This window comes from Ascaphus truei, chromosome 2 (assembly GCF_040206685.1).
Source record: "Ascaphus truei isolate aAscTru1 chromosome 2, aAscTru1.hap1, whole genome shotgun sequence".
NCBI classification, from domain to species: Eukaryota; Metazoa; Chordata; class Amphibia; order Anura; family Ascaphidae; genus Ascaphus; species Ascaphus truei.
In genome coordinates, this window is record NC_134484.1 from 75,466,205 (window position 1) to 75,486,204 (window position 20,000).

Below are 20,000 nucleotides of genomic sequence, written 5' to 3' on the forward strand. Positions count from 1 at the left end.
AAAGGGAGGGGGTCTCCACAGGAACAATTCAGATAACCTATAGGGACAAGGTGTAGTACAAAGAACAAACAAACAACTCAATAGTTGTAAAAGTAAGCTGGCATCATGGTTTGTAAGCGTGGCATAAAGTACAGTATTGCTGCTGATACCAGCCAACTTGATACAATAAAGCACATAAAACGTACAGTACCTTAGTGCTACAGAAACTGAGTACTAAAAATCATAGAGAGGATAGCATGACGAACTGGGGGAGGGGAGTGGGAAAGAGAATTGGGATCGGGAGGGGGACCCTCGCTACTGCTAGTCAAAATAGTATAGGGTGGTGGGTGGTGCTACTATCAGGGGAAATAGAGATAGCAACAGCAAGAGAAAAGAGCCCCAAGGAGAGCACTCACACATTCATAGAAACAAGTGTACCTGTGAACATTGTGGTGTAGGTGAGGAATGGGTGAATAAAACACTTTAATGTGAGTCGTAACTCAGAAAGGTAAAACAGGAACGCTGTAGATCAGGTATAATACTTGGTATGAGCCAGTATACAGCGAATTAAAATAAGGACCGGACGTAATAGTAACTGTGACCAATTTGCTACCTGTACTTAGGAGGACAGAGATAACAGCATAGAGGCCATATACCAGAACTGAAACCCTATGGGTAGCTGTGGTAAATGGAGATATCCACGTAACTACCTGGAGAACTTAGCTGGAGATAAAGGTAAGTTCTCACCTCAATGGGATGGCCAGTTTATAGTATAAAGGGCTATTCCCTATATTGAGGTATAGACAGATCTGCCCTTCGGCTGGTGATCTTAGGGTATAACTGCATGTACCGGGTGTCACTTAGTACAGTGCTGTGTACACTGAACAATCAAGTGTACTCCCTGTAGCATATAATTAGAGTAATTCTTACCTGCCGATGGGTTGTGCATATATGCAAAAGTATACCATGGCAGGCAGGGTCAGTAACTGCTAGAACAGTGCACAAGTAGTGCCTGTTTACATGTAACGTTTTTCTTTCTTTCTCCATTTTCTCCCTCCGTGTTATTCCTCTTATTCCTTCCTCCAACTACTTAATAATAATGAGAGTACCAATTATATGAAGACTTATCTTCATTGGTGATATAGTATATATTTTAGTCATCTGATTTTTAACCTTTTCTTGTTGTTTATGTGTATATTTTTAAGTATTAATACTGTGTTTAATGATGATTTAAATAAAGTTTATTTCTTTGGAGCACAGGGTTATTTGTGCCTATGTAAAGGCGAACCTGTGGAGTAAAATTAGTAATAGAAATGTGGATTTGAAGTTTTAACTAAAATGCTTTTGCATGAGCAATTAAGCAATTATATAATCAATTATGTATTGGTATAAATATAAGACACAGACATGACACATTATACTGCTCCTGACGAAGCTGTGAGTAACAGCGAAACGCGTAGAGCCTTGCTTCAGCTGCCTTCACGAGAAGACACCAGACGCTGGAACTCCCCTACAGACCTCCCTCCAGCACGTCACAATCCAGTCCAAGCTGATGCGATTGACCGCGAAAGGGAAGTGACGTCAGACGCCACTGTCGACGGCGCGGCTGGACACACAGGAGGATCGGGAGAGAACAAACACCGCTACACACACCTATACTGTACTTCGAAAGACACCTTTATGTGTACAATGTGTATGTACAAAGTGTGAGTACATCTATTTACCCATTACTTTTATAAAAGCTATTGTTTCTGCAATCTGCACCATTGGGTTTTTTATCTCTTCACTTACATATTGCCACATGGGATTTTGAGTATCTTCAACTCTGGAACAGCCTAAACTGCGGGAGAAAAGTCTGGGGAATAATTGAAAGCACAATATCAACAATCTACACATCTTTTGACTAAGTCAGATACAAGCTTTAAATACTCATTATTGCTGTAAGTAGAATTGCCCCAAGAGCCAAGAACTGCGTCCGATCAACATTTGAATTAACATACTGCACAATTATTGTTTTTTATGTTTTTTATTTACATGATGTGTCCCTGACTGGAGCGCTCCCTTTCCACTCCAAACCAAGACTTCTATCGTGGGAAATCTTAGTACATTTCCAGGAGAGGTTGAGAAGTATCCGATTGGGTAAACACTTCATGGTTATTATATTTTGTTTATATTGTTTTATCACTGTCATTATTTAAGGAAACGGTGGCGCCAGCGCAAATCATTTAAATACTATATGCAAAAGTATACCATGGCAGGCAGGGTCAGTAACTGCTAGAACAGTGCACAAGTAGTGCCTGTTTACATGTAACGTCCATAAGCATGGACCGTAGGGTACATCCGTGCACAACCCATCGGCAGGTAAGAATTACTCTAATTATATGCTTCAGGGAGTACACTTGATTGTTCAGTGTACACAGCACTGTACTAAGTGACACCCGGTACATGCAGTTATACCCTAAGATCACCAGCCGAAGGGCAGATCTGTCTATACCTCAATATAGGGAATAGCCCTTTATACTATAAACTAGCCATCCCATTGAGGTGAGAACTTACCTTTATCTCCAGCTAAGTTCTCCAGGTAGTTACGTGGATATCTCCATTTACCACAGCTACCCATAGGGTTTCAGTTCTGCTATATGGCCTATATGCTGTTATCTCTGTCCTCCTGAGTACAGGCAGCAAATTGGTCACAGTTACTATTACGTCTGGTCCTTATTTTAATTCGCTGTATACTGGCTCATACCAAGTACTATACCTGATCTACAGCGTTCCTGTTTTACCTTTCTGAGTTACGACTCACATTAAAGTGTTTTATTCACCCATTCCTCACCTACACCACAATGTTCACAGGTACACTTGTTTCTATGAGTGTGTGAGTGCTCTCCTTGGGGCTCTTTTCTTTTGCTGTTGCTATAAGGGATAGCATGAGCCTCAACTCGTGATTGCTTAGATAATTTGAAGCAATGAGTGCCAATGAAAAATGGCCAGAAGCGTAAGCAGCATATAATGGCATAAGGTGGAAATATTACATCACCAAAAGCTGATAGGTGAAGCCAGTGGACAGATGTGTCCCTAATGGTGAAAAGTCAGGGGTCCCCCTCCAGAACACTCCCACTCCAACGCATTTAGACTAAACGGTCTTCTTCTGGGAGGCTCATGCTATCCTCTCTATGATTTTTAGTACTCAGTTTCTGAAGCACTGAGGTAATGTGCGTTTTATGTGATTTATTGTATCAAGTTGGCTGGTATCAGCAGCAATACTGTACTTTATGCCACGCTTACAAACCATGATGCCAGCTTACTTTTACAACGATTGAGTTGTTTGTTTGTTCTTTGTACTACACCTTGTCCCTATAGGTTATCTGAATTGTTCCTGTGGAGATCCCCTCCCTTTTTAACATTTTCATCCCCTGGTTTTATTTATTATTTATTAAATTATTACTTACACCCTCCTCTGGTATACCCATGTGCTCACTATATGGATGCTTTTTTGTTGGATTAATATATTTATATATATATAGCCCCTCTCCCCCCAACCCTAATCGCAGATCAGGTCCACTAAGGTGTTCTGGGGTCTGGCTAGATGTCTCTGTGTGGTGCATACCTGCTGGCAACAGGAGGGCCTGAGTCTCCCGCGATGACATGGGGGATAACAAGAACAGGTTACTGGGGTTAATGCCTTCGTTCTGTTTCAATGGTGCAGCGCCTCCATCTATAGTAAGCCCCAGGAATGCGGGGTGGAATCCTTACCACAGAGATTCCCCACAGGGATAAGAGATTCCTTTAAAAGCAGCAGTCTCTTTATTCTCTTGGGCAGCAGCAGCAGCCGACAGGTACAGTTGATGTACAGTCCACTAACTGTTCTCCCTTGTGATGTCCCTGCCACCACTCTGGACCCAAAGGGCATCCAGAGTGGGGCTAGCTCTTCCCTCACCCCCTAAGCAGGGTGAGAGGTATTTGGTTCCACCTCACTAACTATAGCTAGATCAGCTCTACTCATGAGCTGATCACTCCTCTCCTCACTAACTCACTACCACTACTGTCAGACTGACAGAACACACTAAATAGGAACTGCACTGCTCTTTTATGATCTTAGCAGGCACCGCCCCTGTGCCTCTTGCTTTGACACAGGGTCAGGTGACCTACCTCCACCACTCAGGACCAGTGCTTGAAGTGGGGGAAACCCATGATAACTCCTGGCAACCTGCCCTTACCAGGGATTATACCAGGAGGAGGATAGAAATATAGCCCCATTTCTTACCAGGGCTACATATATATAAATATATATAATCAAATACAAATCGTCGATACCGTTCTGTGACTAACAAAATGTTTTTATTTGTGCGAGCTTTCGAGATACACTGATCTCTTCTTCGGGCGATGTTACAATTGATTAAGCCAAAAAACTTTCATAGAAACATGGCAATTTTACTGACAGTAACATAATATACTTAGGAGACTGATATAATTTTTTGGAGACAGCATTTTGTTAAAGGGGGAGGAGGCATTCCAGCTGCCTATCCCAACCGTTGGTGACTCTGTTAGTGTGTAGCTGTGACACACTGTCACAGACATGCAGACACTCATGCAGGCACTCAGACACGCATGCAGGCACACAGACACATATACAGGCACACAGACATGCATGCAGGCATACTTATGAGACACAGACACGTGGGCACACAGACATGTAGGCACGCATGCAGACACACTGACACACAAATAGGCTTGCATGCAGGAACACTGACACAGACACATATTCAGGAACCCTGACACACACTCCTTCCCCCATTGCCACATTTTGATATGAGAGGAGGGGCGGGCAGCAGGGCTGGTGCAAGGGTATTTGGAACCCTAGGTCGAATCTCCCCAAGGGAGATTTGGTAGCTACAGGGTGTACTCTGGTGCTGTTTACCTCACCTGTGATCTTCCAGGAGGGCTGAGGACTCTGCATGATGTAATTGGGAGCAGCAACAGGGCAGGATTTCTCCTGGTGCAGCGCCTCCATCCTATGCGGATCCTGGCTGAGACAGGATAGATCCCCACAGGCACATACTTCCCCAGTAACAGGCTCACACCGTCAAATGTACAACTGGGTCTTTATTGATGGTACTCAGCAATCCTTCTCCACTGTCCCTGGAGCAGACCCAATAAGCTTGAGGCCCCAAGAGCCCCTCCTTAGCTCCCTTACCCCCTGATGGGGCAAGGGGAATCAACTCCCATTCCACTCAGGGAGAGAAGACACACACAATTTGGTGGAGTGCCAGCTTTTATACCCAGGGGAGGGGCTTGTAACCCTGCCTCATAACAGGGCTGGTCCAGGTACTGACAGGAATCACACCATCTGCATGTGACCCAGTCTGTACCCTCCCCAGGTATGACAATCCAAACTGCTGGTAGGCCTGCTCCTGGATATGATAACATTGTAGCTATCCACGCTGCAACTGCAAACTAGGCCGTGTGCAGGAGTTCAACCCCAACACTGTTCTTATCAGGACTTATAGTTTTGAGGCCAGTGGAAAGGCTATAGACAGGGGCACTAAGCTAAATCTAGTAACATTCATACACACTCTCCCCCTCTCTCTCCCTGTCATTTTCGTTCTCCGTACTCTCCCTGTAACTCCCCCCTTCTCTCTCGCTCCCCCCTCCATCATGCTCTCTCCCCCTCTCCGTTATTCTCGTTCTCCCCTCTCTGTCACTCTGACCCCCCCTCTCTCTCTTATTCCCTCTCCTCTGTCCTCTCTCTCCCCTCTCTGTCATTTGATACTCTACTCAAACCACCCTCATCTGCCTCTCCTTCCTCCATTTCCGCTCAGGACTTTGCTGACTATTTTAAGGAAAAGGTGGAATCCATACGGCAGAACATCCACTCTGTTTCTTCCTCCCATCCTACACCTCTTCCTAACTCTCCTCCTGCCTTCCTTGACTCTTTTTCCACTGTCTCAGAGGAGGATGTGTCGCTATTGATCGCCTCTTCTCCCTCTACCACTTGCCCTCTTGACCCCATTCCCTCCGATCTCCTAAAACCTCTAGCTCCTACTATAATCCCTACGCTCACACACATTTTTAACTCCTCCCTCTGCTCTGGAACCTTTCCATCCTCCTTCAAACATGCAACAGTAATACCATTACTCAAAAACAGCAAGCTTGACCCTACCTGTCTTTCTAACTATCGACCTGTCTCCCTCCTGCCTTTTGCCTCTAAACTCCTTGAACGTCTTGTATTCTCTTGCTTGCTCCATTTTCTCAACACCTATTCTCTCCTAGACCCTCTACAATCTGGCTTCCGCACTGCTCACTCCACCGAAACAGCCCTCACTAAAATAACTGACGACCTCCATGCTGCCAAAGACAGAGGTATTTACACTCTGCTCATATTACTCGACCTCTCTGCAGCATTTGACACAGTGGACCACCCTCTTCTCCTCCACATTCTCCATACTCTAGGTATTCGGAACAAAGCTCTATCCTGGATCTCATCCTACCTCTCCCATCGTACTTTTAGTGTCTCTTCTGCTAACACCTCCTCCTCTATTGATCTCTCTGTGGGGCTACCCCAGGGCTCTGTCCTGGGACCTCTTCTCCTTTCTCTGTACACACTCTCTCTAGGTGACCTAATAACATCTTTTGGGTTTAATTATCACCTCTATGCTGACGACACACAAATATACTTTACAAAGCCTGACCTTACACCTGCTGTACAAACCAAAGTTTCTGAATGTCTCTCTGCTATATCATCGTGGATGGCCCTCCGACGCCTTAAACTCAACATGGCTAAAACAGAGCTCCTCATACTTCCTCCCAAACCTGGCCCTACTACCTCCTTCCACATTACTGTTGGAACTACAATCATTCACCCAGTAGCCCAAGCATGCTGCCTAGGGGTCACACTCGACTCCTCTCTCACATTCGCCCCTCACATTCAAAACATTTCTAAAACTTGTCGCTTTTTCCTCCGCAATATAACAAAGATACGCCCTTTCCTCTGTTGCTCGACTGCTAAAACTCTGACTCAGGCCCTCATTCTCTCCCGTCTTGATTACTGTAACCTCCTGCTGTCCGGCCTTCCTGCCTCTCACCTGTCTCCCCTACAATCTATCCTAAATGCTGCTGCCAGAATCACTCTACTCTTTCCTAGATCTATCTCAGCATCTCTCCTCATGAAATCCCTCTCCTGGCTTCTGATCAAATCCCGCATCTCACACTCCATTCTTCTCCTCATTTTTAAAGCTTTACATTCTTCTGCCCCTCCTTACATCTCATCCCTAATTTTTCGTTATGCACCATCCAGACTCTTGCTTTCTTCTCAAGGATGTCTTCTTTCTACCCCCTTTGTATCTAAAGCCCTCTCCCGCATTAAACCATTTTCACTGACTGCCCCATACCTCTGGAATGCCCTTCCCCTCAATACCCGACTAGCACCCTCTCTATCCACCTTTAAGACCCACCTTAAGACACACTTGCTTAAAGAAGCATATAAATAGCACTGTGGATATTCTGAACACGATACATAAAGCTTGGCCCACTGCAGACGCACTTACCAGAACTCCCTCCTACTGTCTCTGTACGTTCTACCTACCTACCAATTAGACTGTAAGCTCCTCGGGGCAGGGACTCCTCTTCCTTAATGTTACTTTTATGTCTAAAGCACTTATTCCCATGATCTGTTATTTTATTATCTGTTATTAATTTGATTACCACATGTATTACTACTGTGAAGCGCTATGTACGTTAATGGCGCTATATAAATAAAGACATACAATACAATACAATACAATTCTCCCCCCTCTCTTCCTATCATTCTTGTACCCCCTCTGTCCCTGTCACTCTCCCCCTCTCTCCCTGTCATTCTTGTTCCCCTTCTCCCTGTCACTCTCCCCTTCTCTCTCCCTCTCTCATTCTCTCTCCCCCTCCCTCTCCCATTCTCTCCCCCCCTGTCCTCATTCTCTCCCCCGCCCTCATTCTCTCCCCCGCCCTTCATTCTCATCCTCTCTCTCTGTCACTCTCCCCCCCTCTCTGTCATTCACTCCCCCCCCATCTCTGTCATTCACCCCCTCCTCTCTCTGTTATCTCTCCCCCTGACACATACCAACACATACAGGACGGCCACAGCAAACACACAGTGACACACAAACCCTCACCCCTTTCTCTGGACCACGCTTTCTCCTCCTCTGCTTGTTCCCGCCCCCCAGTCTTCTTACACCTCTTCCTGATTGGCTGCTGCTGGGGAATGCAGCCAATCGGGATGGAGAAAATTGCCCAGTTCTCTCGCTGATTGGGGAAATCCCCCTCCAGTTACAAATCTGCTTCACCCCCAAAAACTGCCACTCAAGGCGACTGCCTATTTGGCCTAGTAGTAGAACTGGCCCTGGCTAGCAGAGTCCTGGTGATCTCTGACTCGCTCTCAGCTCCAGCCTTCACACGCTTCGCCCCCCTGCATGCCACACTAAGCAGGGTGACATGTCAGTCACCGTCGCAGCCGGTCACTGCATAAGCGCAAAGCAGCATCAGACATGAAAGCATTATGAAAGACCTTTATTGTCAGTCGCGGCAGTGACTTAAAGGTCTGTCAGCGCCGCACACCCAGAACAGGCGCCAACCTTAGGCCGTGTCCATGGTGAACGCAACCCACGCACGGCGCGATCAAAATGCCATGCCTCTATGAGACAGGCCATAGAGCGCATAACCGTGTGCGAGATGAGAGGCACCGGCACTCACAATCCATGAGCAGACGAGTACATTTGTTTCTGTCGCTCGACGGCCAGGTCACGTGAGCGGTTCACCCAGTGAGAATGAACCAGCTCCGTGACGTCACGCCTCCGACACACCTCCCTGGTCGCGTCTACCCCTTGGCCCCAAATCTCTCCATCTACAGGCACGCATGACGCTTCGCGTGCTCACCATGGATGCGGCCTTAGGCTCGCATAATTTTTTCTCCCATATATATATAGGGGTGGAATTTTTATATATATATATATATATATATATATATATATATATATATATATATATATATATATATATATATATATATATATATATATATATATAAAAATTCCATATATATATATATATATATATATATATATACACACACACACATAACCACCTATAACAGGAGTGTCCCTGTAAAATTCTATAAATATTATTTACATTCGATCAATTTTGTTTTTTTATGCAGAGAAAAGTAACCAATCTTTGTAACTATTTGGATATAAGTAGTCAGTGGTGTTTGAAAATGGTATTTCAATCATTTTTGCTTATAGTGAAAAGCAGTTGAAACAATTCAATGTATATAGCTTATTCTATTGTCTGTTGTGTCTATATTATTGATTCTTTCCAAGTATATGAATATTACAATACTCTGAAATGTCCTTTGGCCACATTCCACAGTCTGTATCACGGATTGGGTGCCTTCCCATCTGCAGACAAGGGTTAAGGTTGTTACTGGTTAAATAGCTCACTGAGGAAAATGGTACACATGTGTCCAGTGTAATCTCAGCTCAATTGTGAGCCCCTTTGGCTAATGATTCCAAATGATGACTCCAGTGTTTATTCATCTGAACCAACTTGACCCACATGAGTAAAACAGAAACTAAAGAGCTTTTCTATTTTTTTCTTCACAGCTCTATACATCCTATGCCTTATCAAACATTCTCCTTATTTGTCCATTTCAGTCCTCATGAACCACAATGTTATCACCATTATATTTTCAAAATAGAGAGCAAATGGTATAAATACTTAAATGGCAAGCAAAGGACGGCTCCAGATTACACGCCATTATTATGTTTATCATCAAATTCACATTTTCCACATGATCCAAAATCAAAACCAAGCGACATTTTTTGGAAACACCAAAACACAAAAACATTTTAGAACCAAAATCAAAACACGGGTTAAGTGCACATCTATACTACCCCACACTTACTACTGGCTAACACTTTGTGTGCATTGTACAGAGACATCAAAAATTATAATTGGGGTTCTCCATCAGTTATAGCAGCTACTCCTCCCCTAGCCTCCAATGCCATGTAACATTTGCCAAACACCAAGAGAGAAGCCCCCTAATGGGCAATGGACTCGCCTGTTAGATATTGTTGTGTGTTAAAGGATAATGAGATGGGTTCTAAATAGCCTAATTTAACATTGTGGCAATGATTCCAGCTATTTACAGAGAATTCATTCAGAAATAATCCAAATCTTCTTCTATTAATTTGATGATTGAACCTATTTGTATGTATGTATGTATTTCTTTATTTATGTAGCGCCAATAATATACATAGCACTTCACAGTGGTAATACACATGACAATCATATAAATAACAAATAATACAAATACCAGAACATTGGAATAAGTGCTTTAGACATAAAAAGTAACATTTAGGAAGAGGAGTCCCTGCTACGAAGAGCTTACAATCTAATTGGTTGGTAGGAAGAATGTACAGAGACAGTAGGAGGGCATTCTGGTAAGTGCGTCTGCAGGGGGCCAAGCTTTATGTATCATGTTTATAGTATTAGCCACGGAACTATTCGTATGCTTGTTTAAGCAAGTGTGTTTTAAGGTGGGTTTTAAAGGGGGATAGAGAGGGTGCTAGTCGGGTATTGAGGGGAAGGGCATTCCAGAGTTGTGGGGCAGTCAGTGAGAAAGGTTTAAGGCGGGAGAGGGCTTTAGATACAAAGGGGGTAGGGAGAAGACATCCTTGAGCGGAACGCAAGAGTCGGGATTGTGCATAGCGAGAAATTAGGGCTGAGATGTAAGGAGGGGTAGAAGAGTGTAAACCTTTAAAAGTGAGGAGAAGAATTGAATGTGAGATGCGGGATTTGATAAGAAGCCAGGAGAGTGATTTCAGCAGGGGAGACGCTAAGACAGATTTAGGAAAGAGTAAAGTGATTCTGGCAGCAGCGTTAAGGATAGATTGTAGGGGAGACAGGTGAGAGACAGGAAGGCCGGACAGCAGGAGGTTACAGTAATCGAGACGGGAGAGAATGAGGGCCTTTGTCAGAGTTTTAGCTGTCGAGAACAGAGGGAAGAGCGTATCTTTATTTTAGAGCAAATAGTTATGGGTTATTTTTTTTTTAGTTTCTCTTTTCACATTAAGTATTTCAATGGTTTATGTTACTAGTAAAGGAAATACTGAAATAATACAACAATGTATTTCCTAAGGAGGGTCTGTAGTGCCACAATAAGTGGAAATAAGGAAAAATAATGCAATTTAGGAAGGACTGCTTCCAGAAAGGGGGGAGGATTTGTGGAATAGCCTCTCAACAAATATGGTAGGGGTGAATACATCAGGGCATTCTAACATGCTTGGAAAATACATAAGACTATCTTAAATACAAAAGAAGCCAAGAATCACATAGGGTCTGAGGTTTTACAGCAGATAGGAAAATGGGCAGGCAATGGTGGGCTAAGTGATTCTTATTTCCTGTAAAATTCTATTTTTTTGACTTTACATCAATGAGACACACATTTTCTAAATTTGCTGATAAATGAAAGATTGTAAAGGATTGTAAAGAAAATTTGTAGAAATGTTGTATTTGTGCACACATTTAAAAGAAATGTACCCTTCGAATATATGTATTATTATTATTATTATTATTATTATTATTATTTTCTAGAAGAAGAACCGTGCTTCTTATTGATACATAATGTAAACAATATACCATATAATATATATAATTTCCCAGATACAAATCCCTTCCAGAGAGAGCATACAATCTAATTTTGCAGAAGGAGGCACAGGGAGCTAAAGGGACTTGGTCACAAGAAGCTGAAACTTACCACTCAACCCCTCCTCCAGCCTTCAAACTTTCACTTCTCTTTTTTCTTTACTATATTGTCTAATCAAAAAGCTACTGGTGCTAATAATATGTCTGGCCTTATATTGTCACCCATTTAGACATACAAGTACCATAGCTGTGAATTAAATCAGCTTGCAACATTTACAGTAATTGGAATACACCTGTAATCTTGTCTTTCTAAACGGTAGTATAAACCCGACTATTTGCTCTCCTCCCTCCCCGTCCTAATGAACCTGTGCTGTATAATCAATCCACTGCTGTGTAAACAACGAAAAAGCTTTTTACACCGTGACAAATGGCATTTATCTATTGTTGGTTGGGAATGAAACAAGAAAAAAAGTAGGGTGGAAAATATGGCCAGGAGACATGAAGCTGACTCTGTCTCCTGGTGTAAAAAACAAAAGCTATAGGGAGAACAGCAGGTGTTACTGAGAAGAGGAGTCAGGGAGGATGCCGGCTCCTGCCAATGCCTCACCTGTACAGCAAAGCATCAGGTTTTGTTCTGCCTGAGCTGTCATATGGGGATTCATTACCATCCTGCCTCTTCATTTATTTTCCTCATCCATAAAGGCCATGAGGGTGGCATTATTGCTTCCGATCCGGCCATGTAAATAGCATCTGCGTGTTCTGAAAATAAAATTAGAAGATAATATAGCCCTGTTAAAAAATGAGGTCTTACCATCTGTGGTGCGCTCTCTTCAGTGAATGCTGAAAAGACCATTCAAAACACAGGTTTGTTTGTTGTCATAAAACTCTCTGGTTATGATTAGTATAGATTTTGTGTTTCCCCCCACCCCCTTTTTTTTTTAAAGAAGAATGGCTGCGCAAAGGATAAAGAGTATGTTTGTTTTACTGTCTTACAGATCGCACTGAGAAGCGCTCCACAATGCCAGACTCACCTGTGGATGTAAAGACACAATCCAGGCTGACGCCTCCAACGATGCCACCTCCTCCCACTACACAAGGGGCTCCAAGGACCAGCTCATTCACACCCACAACATGTAATGAATTATTCTCTGTAACCTACAGCATATGCTGCCTGATTTATGTTTAATAGTCTTGAGATGTGGAAGAGGTTGAACAAATTAGGGGGTGTTTGTAACATCTTCATGATTACTTCAGTATTAGGTGATACCTTTTTTGTTTGAACTAACATCTTCATAAAACAATGCACTGCAGCTAAGGGGTAATCTGCATTCATATTGTCCATTGGACCCATTCCACAATCTGTATCCTGGATTCCATTCTCATCCTCTTTGGCAGTGAATAGGTTAACTTAGCTGCATATCTGTAAATAATCATTCATGTTACATGTCAAATGTTGCCCTCAGTGGGTGGTGGAGTTCCCAAGGCAGTGTTCTGGGAGTCTAACCTTCCTAGGCATTTCCTGGCTCATGGCTCAACACAGAAGGCCCTTTTTTTTTAATGAAACGTATATACAAAAAAAGGCAACATAACATGTGCAATAGGTTATATTCTTTATTTATTTTTTTTATTGTTCAACTGACCCAGGTTAGAATAACAACATTGCTTCATTTACACTGGTAGTCTGTTTTCTTGGAATAACAGCCCCGTTAATGACATCATCTGACAGATTATAGGGCTGAAATTAATATCCCACCACTCTGATATTACCCCCATGGTTCATAAAACGTGATTGCTGTTTAGGAAATAAACTGTGCAAATAGTTGGGGATGTATAGATAGGTGTTTTGTGGAAGGGGATCAATGGGAGATTCATGAATAGGTATCCTGCTGCTTTAATGCCACAGAAGTGACCAATCATACCTCATGTATTCCAATATGCTGATGCAACAAGCAACTATGCTGCTGCCAATTTCAAGTAAAATAATACAATAAATGCTAAAGATCGGCTCAGGGGACCACTACCAGGTTTTTACATATGGAATAGAAGATTAAAATCAAGTAGGTTTTGGAATAAGTAGGAGAAATGTGCAGACTCGTTGGCCAAAGAATTGCCATGTCATTTTTTGTGTGTTTCAATTGCATTGCAATCCTAACTTCTATCATTTGTAATCTCATGATCATGCCTCTATTCTCAATCAAGAATGAATCTGCTAGACTAGGTGGGACCGAATATAACAGCAACACAAAGCTAAACATGAATGTTGCAGTTGTTCCAAGGGATCTTTGAAAATGAAAACAACTTGAATTTCCACTTTGTCCTCATATCTATTCATTATAACCTGCACTGCATTCTGTAAACATTAAACATACAATATAAAAAAAAACAGGCACAGCTGGCCATATTCATTCAAATTGTATTACTGTGTTGCTGAAGGGTCATACAGTAGCTCTTGTAGACCTAAAGAGTATGTGGAGTGTGTATAACCTGAGTGCGAGCTTGCAGGATTTTAGGAGTGAAGTGTCTTTGTTTTATTGACGGTGAATGTTATGATACATTCCCTAAATATTTTCTTTGAAAATATAGCAGTGTTGATCACGCTGTACAAAAACCCAGTACGAAGGAAATCATATTCCTTTAAATATACTTATGCACTTAGTTTGTTCTGTCCCCTGTTTTCTGTCTGTTGCCTTAGGCTGCGCTTATAGTGCTGCCGATGGCGACGGATGACGTCACCCATCGTATCGCCGTCGCCACCGGCGAAAGTTATCTTTCGCAGGTCGGCCGCATCGCGGGATTCCCGTAATTTGATTTGTTCAAGGGCCATCACCTGACGCGACGGCCCTTGAAAAATTAAATTTTGCCGTCGGCGGGTTTTCGCGACGGCGACGTTGCTCCGTCGCTTGTCGCCGTTGCGTGCACTATAAGCGCACGCGGCGGCGGCAATGCGTTTGTTTTCACGCAAATTCGCGTCGCCGTCGCCGGCACTATACGCACGGCCTTAGCAATGCCCCTCTCTCTAGCCCTCTGGCTTGGGCTGTTCCTTTCCCCCTGTCACTTGGTTCAGACCAAGCTGTTTCCTCCTTGCTCTGTGTTGTAGTTGAGCCTTTTTGGAGATTGCGGCCTCTGCTAAAGGTTCTTCCCACTGCTCTCCCTGTGAGAAAACTTCTTACCTATTCTTTATTTTCATGCATTCCCAAAACGTTTTCCCCTTTTTATTTCTGCTTATGTTATCATAATAAATATTTCAGAAATGAAGAAATCTCAATTTTGCATAGATATAATTTTCATACACTAGAATTGAGTAAACTGCCTGTCCCAACCTATTAGCCACAGTAAGCCTTGGGACAAGATAAGTAGTTCTAAAATGATATAATAAGGATGGGCAGGTTTTGCCAAACGTCGGGAACTTTGAAGCCCGTTCAGAAGTTTGAATCGAGCTTCGGAATAAACTTTTGACTTATAATGACATGTTTTTTTAACTGTGCAAAATTTTGAGTACGCATGTACGAAAAAAATTCCAAACTTAAAAATGTAACGTTTCAAATGTTTGTCCACATTTTTTTTTTTAAATCCTGGTTATTTAGGTTTTTTCCATAATTTTTCATGAATTCAAAACCAAAATCATTTGTGTTGCAGCAAAACCAAAACAAAACAGTGAAAGCGACCACCCTTAATAAATGTTTTTGCTTATATAGCATTGATTGTGTATTCAGTTCTGTATACATATTTTCAGACACCCTGAATCATGTAGTTTATAATCCTATTTTTAGCTTTTTGAGAGAGGTATACAGACTTAGTGTAATAAGTATTATAAGTTTTTGATTTGGGGGTTCCCTGGAGCTGAAACATGCAATTTCCCAATTATTCTGCAGTCCCTTCTAGGGGGAAAAAATGGCAGTTTATATATCCTGCTTCATGCAAGCCAATAGGAAGCTGCAACAGCATCCGTTGTCGCTTCCCATTTGCCTACGTTACACAAATGATTTAAATCCACAAAGTAGTTGCAGTACCTTTAACAGTAAATATCTCGGGACCTGGGGTCCACAGATCTGAAAATAAGGTGGTTAAGCTCCACAGATCCTCTGGTTCCCACCTTGATAGAAAATAGGGGAATCTGGAACGGCTGCTTGAAAGGGTTACAGAAAGTGTTACCATCATCTTGAGGCTCCAGTGCCTAAATCTATGTGGGATTGCAACCTAAACAAGACACCATTAGAATACATATCAATTTCAATAAAGAGTTGATGTAAAATAATGGCAATGCAGTGCAATAAAATCCATTTGTTGTTATTCTTTGCCCAACAGTAACAAATGGCACAAGTCATTCACCAACAGCACTGAATGGAGCTCCTTCACCTCCTAATGGCTTTAGTAATGGACCTTCTTCCTCGTCCTCATCTTCACTGGCAAATCAGCAGTTGCCTCCAGCGTGTGGTGCAAGGCAGCTCAGTAAGCTGAAGAGATTCCTCACCACTTTGCAGCAGTTTGGCAATGACATTTCACCAGAAATTGGGGAAAGGGTACGCACACTCGTGCTAGGATTGGTGGTAAGTAAAACAGCTTTGTGCAGATTGTGATCGATTGTCAAGTATCAATTTTGTGCAGACATTTAAAACAGACTTTGATGTTCATGTAATCCTACTGTGAAGGTTTTTACATGCATTTGTAAAAAAAAATCTACATTGTGGTCTCAATCGTGGACCTTTATCAAGAAGGAAGTCAACGTTTTGGTCCCACTCTTGATAAAGGTCCAAGCGTGGGGCAGAAACGTACATTTTCCAAATGCTGTAAATCTCATCTCTAAATGTCTTCACTATGCGAACTGTACAAGAAAGGACCTTGCTGACTTTCAGTGCACTTGTGCCAAATCACTCAAGGTATCTTGAGTATTTTCCACTTTCTCATGTAAAGTCACCTCCAGAAAACCAACATTCTACAGTGCAGAACATCTACATCGGTATAGACTTTTAGATTTACTAAACAGTGCTTAGTCTTAGCGCACCTCAAGTGAATAGGATGGCACTGTTTAGTAATTCAGACCCTAAAGTACTGCCTAAATAAGGAAAAGAGTTCTGAAAATGAATTATTTTAGAACACCAGTCACAGTCAATGTCAGTGAGCCCAGAGCCTTTAAATATACCAACATGTGAGCTACTGTATTTTTTATATATATATATATATATATATATATATATATATATATATATATATATATATATATATATATATATATATATATAGCATCACATTTGAGTGTAGTTTTCGGGAATGGGCTTCACTCTTTAGAATGGAATGGATTGGTGGTACTTTCAATGGTGTTTTGGTTCAATACTTTTTTTGTGTTGTAGTTTTTCCAGTGTTCGATTTGTTTAAGATGTGTAATAAAAATATGGAAAAAATAAGCAGGAAATGTTTTTTTTGAAATGTGAGTGATCTTTTTTGAAATTTTAACTTTCGTGCAACCATTCTCAAGTTTTTCATTTGTGTACCCAAACATCTGCATAGTTTATATATATATATAAACTATATATATATATATATATAAAAAAATAAAACACAATTGTTCCAATGTTTGGCGTCTGTACGAACTTCAAAGTTTGCGAAGTTTGGATGACAAACCCTTGATCTTGATTATTAATAATCAAAAATGCTATGCCTTGCAACATGTTCATTTTCAAGATGAAGGAAAAATATTTTAACTTCAAACATATTTAAGTGAAAAACAGAGTTTTGCTTTAGATCTAGCATTTTCCATGTTAAACAAGCAAATCCGGTCCGAACGATATAATGTCGGAATATTATATAGTAAATTAATGGTGCTGAGTTCTAGCCACCCGGATATTCCAGTTTGTCCCAGTGAAATTCTGCTGTCTGTCTTTCAAAAATTGTACACAGGACTGAAAACGAGCTGACAGTTTTATATTTCAGAATGTTCTCATTTCAGCAGATCACATACAGTATACACAATAGGCATGGAAACCAATTTAAAGGATATTTTAATTACAGTGCTTGCTTTGAACATAATCTCCATAACATTGCTGGTTTGGAAAGGGCGGCACCATTTTTTTTTTAAACAATGTGTTTTTAAGAAGCTGGAAGGTTTATTTTTTTTCTCACAACATGTTCAGAAAATCCTTTTTTTTTTTAGCTCAAAAGCGCATCTTTTGGATTTTAAATGAAAATAACGGTACTAGAACGTATGCGTCCTTCATTGTTTAGGACTCCGCGTTTATGTTTTTATTTTTGACTTAAATCAAAGAATTCATATTTATTTTAATTTATTTATTAATAAAATATTTTGCCAGGAATTAATACATTGAGAGTTACCTCTCGTTTTCAAGTATGTCCTGGGAAAATAAGCGGTACCCTGTCTGTTGTAATAATGTCTGTCCTGCTCACCTTCGTAAGTGGTGGTATTCTCGCGTATGTGGACATCGGCTAAACTATATTTCTGCAAACACATTTGATTTATTTCTGGTTTGTTTTATTATTAAATGTTTATTCTGCATTACAACTGTTTTCATCATTTAGCCATTAGACAGTGAGTGCTGGTACTTACGGAGATTTGTTTATATTTTATATCCCACAGAATTCTACATTGACAATTGAAGAATTTCATTCGAAACTGCAAGAAGCTACTAACTTCCCACTGCGACCCTTTGTTATCCCATTTTTGAAGGTATTGCACAGTTCACTGATCTGGAAATTATTTCTAACCATTGTGTTGCTCGGTCACAAATCTGTGTTACAGTTTTTGCTTTTTCAAAAGAGAGAATGGAAAATAAATCTGAGATGTAAGGACTGTGCCATGATGGACACACTTATCAAAGTGACTTTTTGCCCTTCAGCTATTTCTCCGTGTTATGTATGGTCATAGCGTGTAGGAAAAAAAAAACCTAGGAGTGAATCATTCAAGTTGTTTCAGTCTTTCCCATTCCAGTCCCTGCTAGAGAAGCAGGACAACATCAAAGTAATAATACCCATGTTCAGAGTGATTCTGGTTGTGATGTCTGTGGTTTGTGCAAGTAATAGTTGATCAGAGTGGAACACTGTATGTATTCAGTATACAACCACGTTTTTTTGCAGAAATGCTTACAGCTTTTTTTTTTTTTTTTTTTTTTTTTAATGAATTACAGTACATGACTTTACTTCGTACAAACATTTTAAACAAAACCACATATCAAGCAACATGTTTTTGTCATCTGCAAACCAGATCCTATCTGGAATAAACTTCTTTTAAATGTGAAAATGCTTCTAATAATTAAAAAATGTATCCTCTTATAGGTTCGTTCACAAATATGGGTAATCACATCTGCAAACCTTTTATATTTATTTTTTCTTTTCATGGTTCTCCAGCATGTTAATCACATTGCCACATTTTTAATTCTCCTGGTTGGCTACACTTAGATAAGGGACTTTAATCAAGGCACTTATGTAAAAAATGCCCTAGATAACACATGTTGAAGAAAAAGGCTCCCTTGACCAGCTGACTGCAGGAAATAGGAATAAAAACTGCAGTCTCCTGCAATGTTTATCTTGTGTGGTATACTATACTAGCACCCTGGCCTTGCTCAAACTAATGACAACAAAGAACCACACAAGATACTCCAGTGGGTAAGTACCAGGTGTTGGCCTACTATGGATGTCATTTTCTTTAATAGAGCTACCTACTTTGCTACTTATATATAATTAAATAATTAGTACGCTCACAGAGAATTTCAGTTTGACTCCTGAATACAAATATCCTATTTTAGCTATTAATACCTTTTTATGCCAGCCATATCTTGCCAACCTCTTTAGCATAGGATATGTAATAAGTCTTCTAAACTTTTAAAGGGTTCCAAATATACTAGAAGAAAAATATGGCAATTCTGTGTTTATTGTATAGTGTGGTTGGAATAAAGTTTATTAAAGGCAATGGAAGGGAAAAAGTATCCTTTTTGCTGGCAAAAGTCTGGCAGCACTCAAGTGTTGGTGGACATGTTACCACTGCAGTACTGATCACATGGCCATGTCTACCAGCCAATGATGGAATTGGAAGCGGAGAAGGCTACACTTCCATTTCGATTGCATTTTTTACACCTGATACATAATTTAGGCCTCTGTGGGCCAGCCCCTGTTACATACAGTACCAGGTATGTCCACAGGGCACAGAAAAGGTGACAATGTATACAAAATATAAAACAAAGTGAATGATCAAAAAGATTTAGAGCAAGCTGCAGCGTTTCTGAAAAAAATGTCTTGTATACTGATACTCTTGTTGGTGATATTTATTCAACAAAAGGATTGCATGTGAAACAGCGGCAACATTTCTGGCTTTGTATAGCCCTTAACTGGTGGAATCCTCG

The 20,000-nt window shown here is 41.1% G+C and overlaps 1 protein-coding gene across 12 annotated transcripts in view; it reads left to right on the forward strand.

Annotated features, from left to right (window-relative positions):
- RUNX1T1 (RUNX1 partner transcriptional co-repressor 1) overlaps positions 1 to 20,000 on the forward strand; it is a 120,622-nt gene that overhangs the window by 69,641 nt on the left and 30,981 nt on the right. For 9 of the 12 annotated variants that reach the window (XM_075582768.1, XM_075582775.1, XM_075582799.1 and 6 more), the window contains 3 exons: positions 12,648 to 12,785; positions 15,958 to 16,199; positions 18,242 to 18,331. In XM_075582768.1, the coding sequence (XP_075438883.1) occupies positions 12,648 to 12,785; positions 15,958 to 16,199; positions 18,242 to 18,331 (470 nt within the window). Of the gene's footprint in view, positions 1 to 2,033; positions 2,133 to 6,249; positions 6,340 to 12,647; positions 12,786 to 15,957; positions 16,200 to 18,241; positions 18,332 to 20,000 lie in introns of those variants that run through there. The other 3 variants (XM_075582778.1, XM_075582785.1, XM_075582814.1) reach the window with 3 other exon arrangements.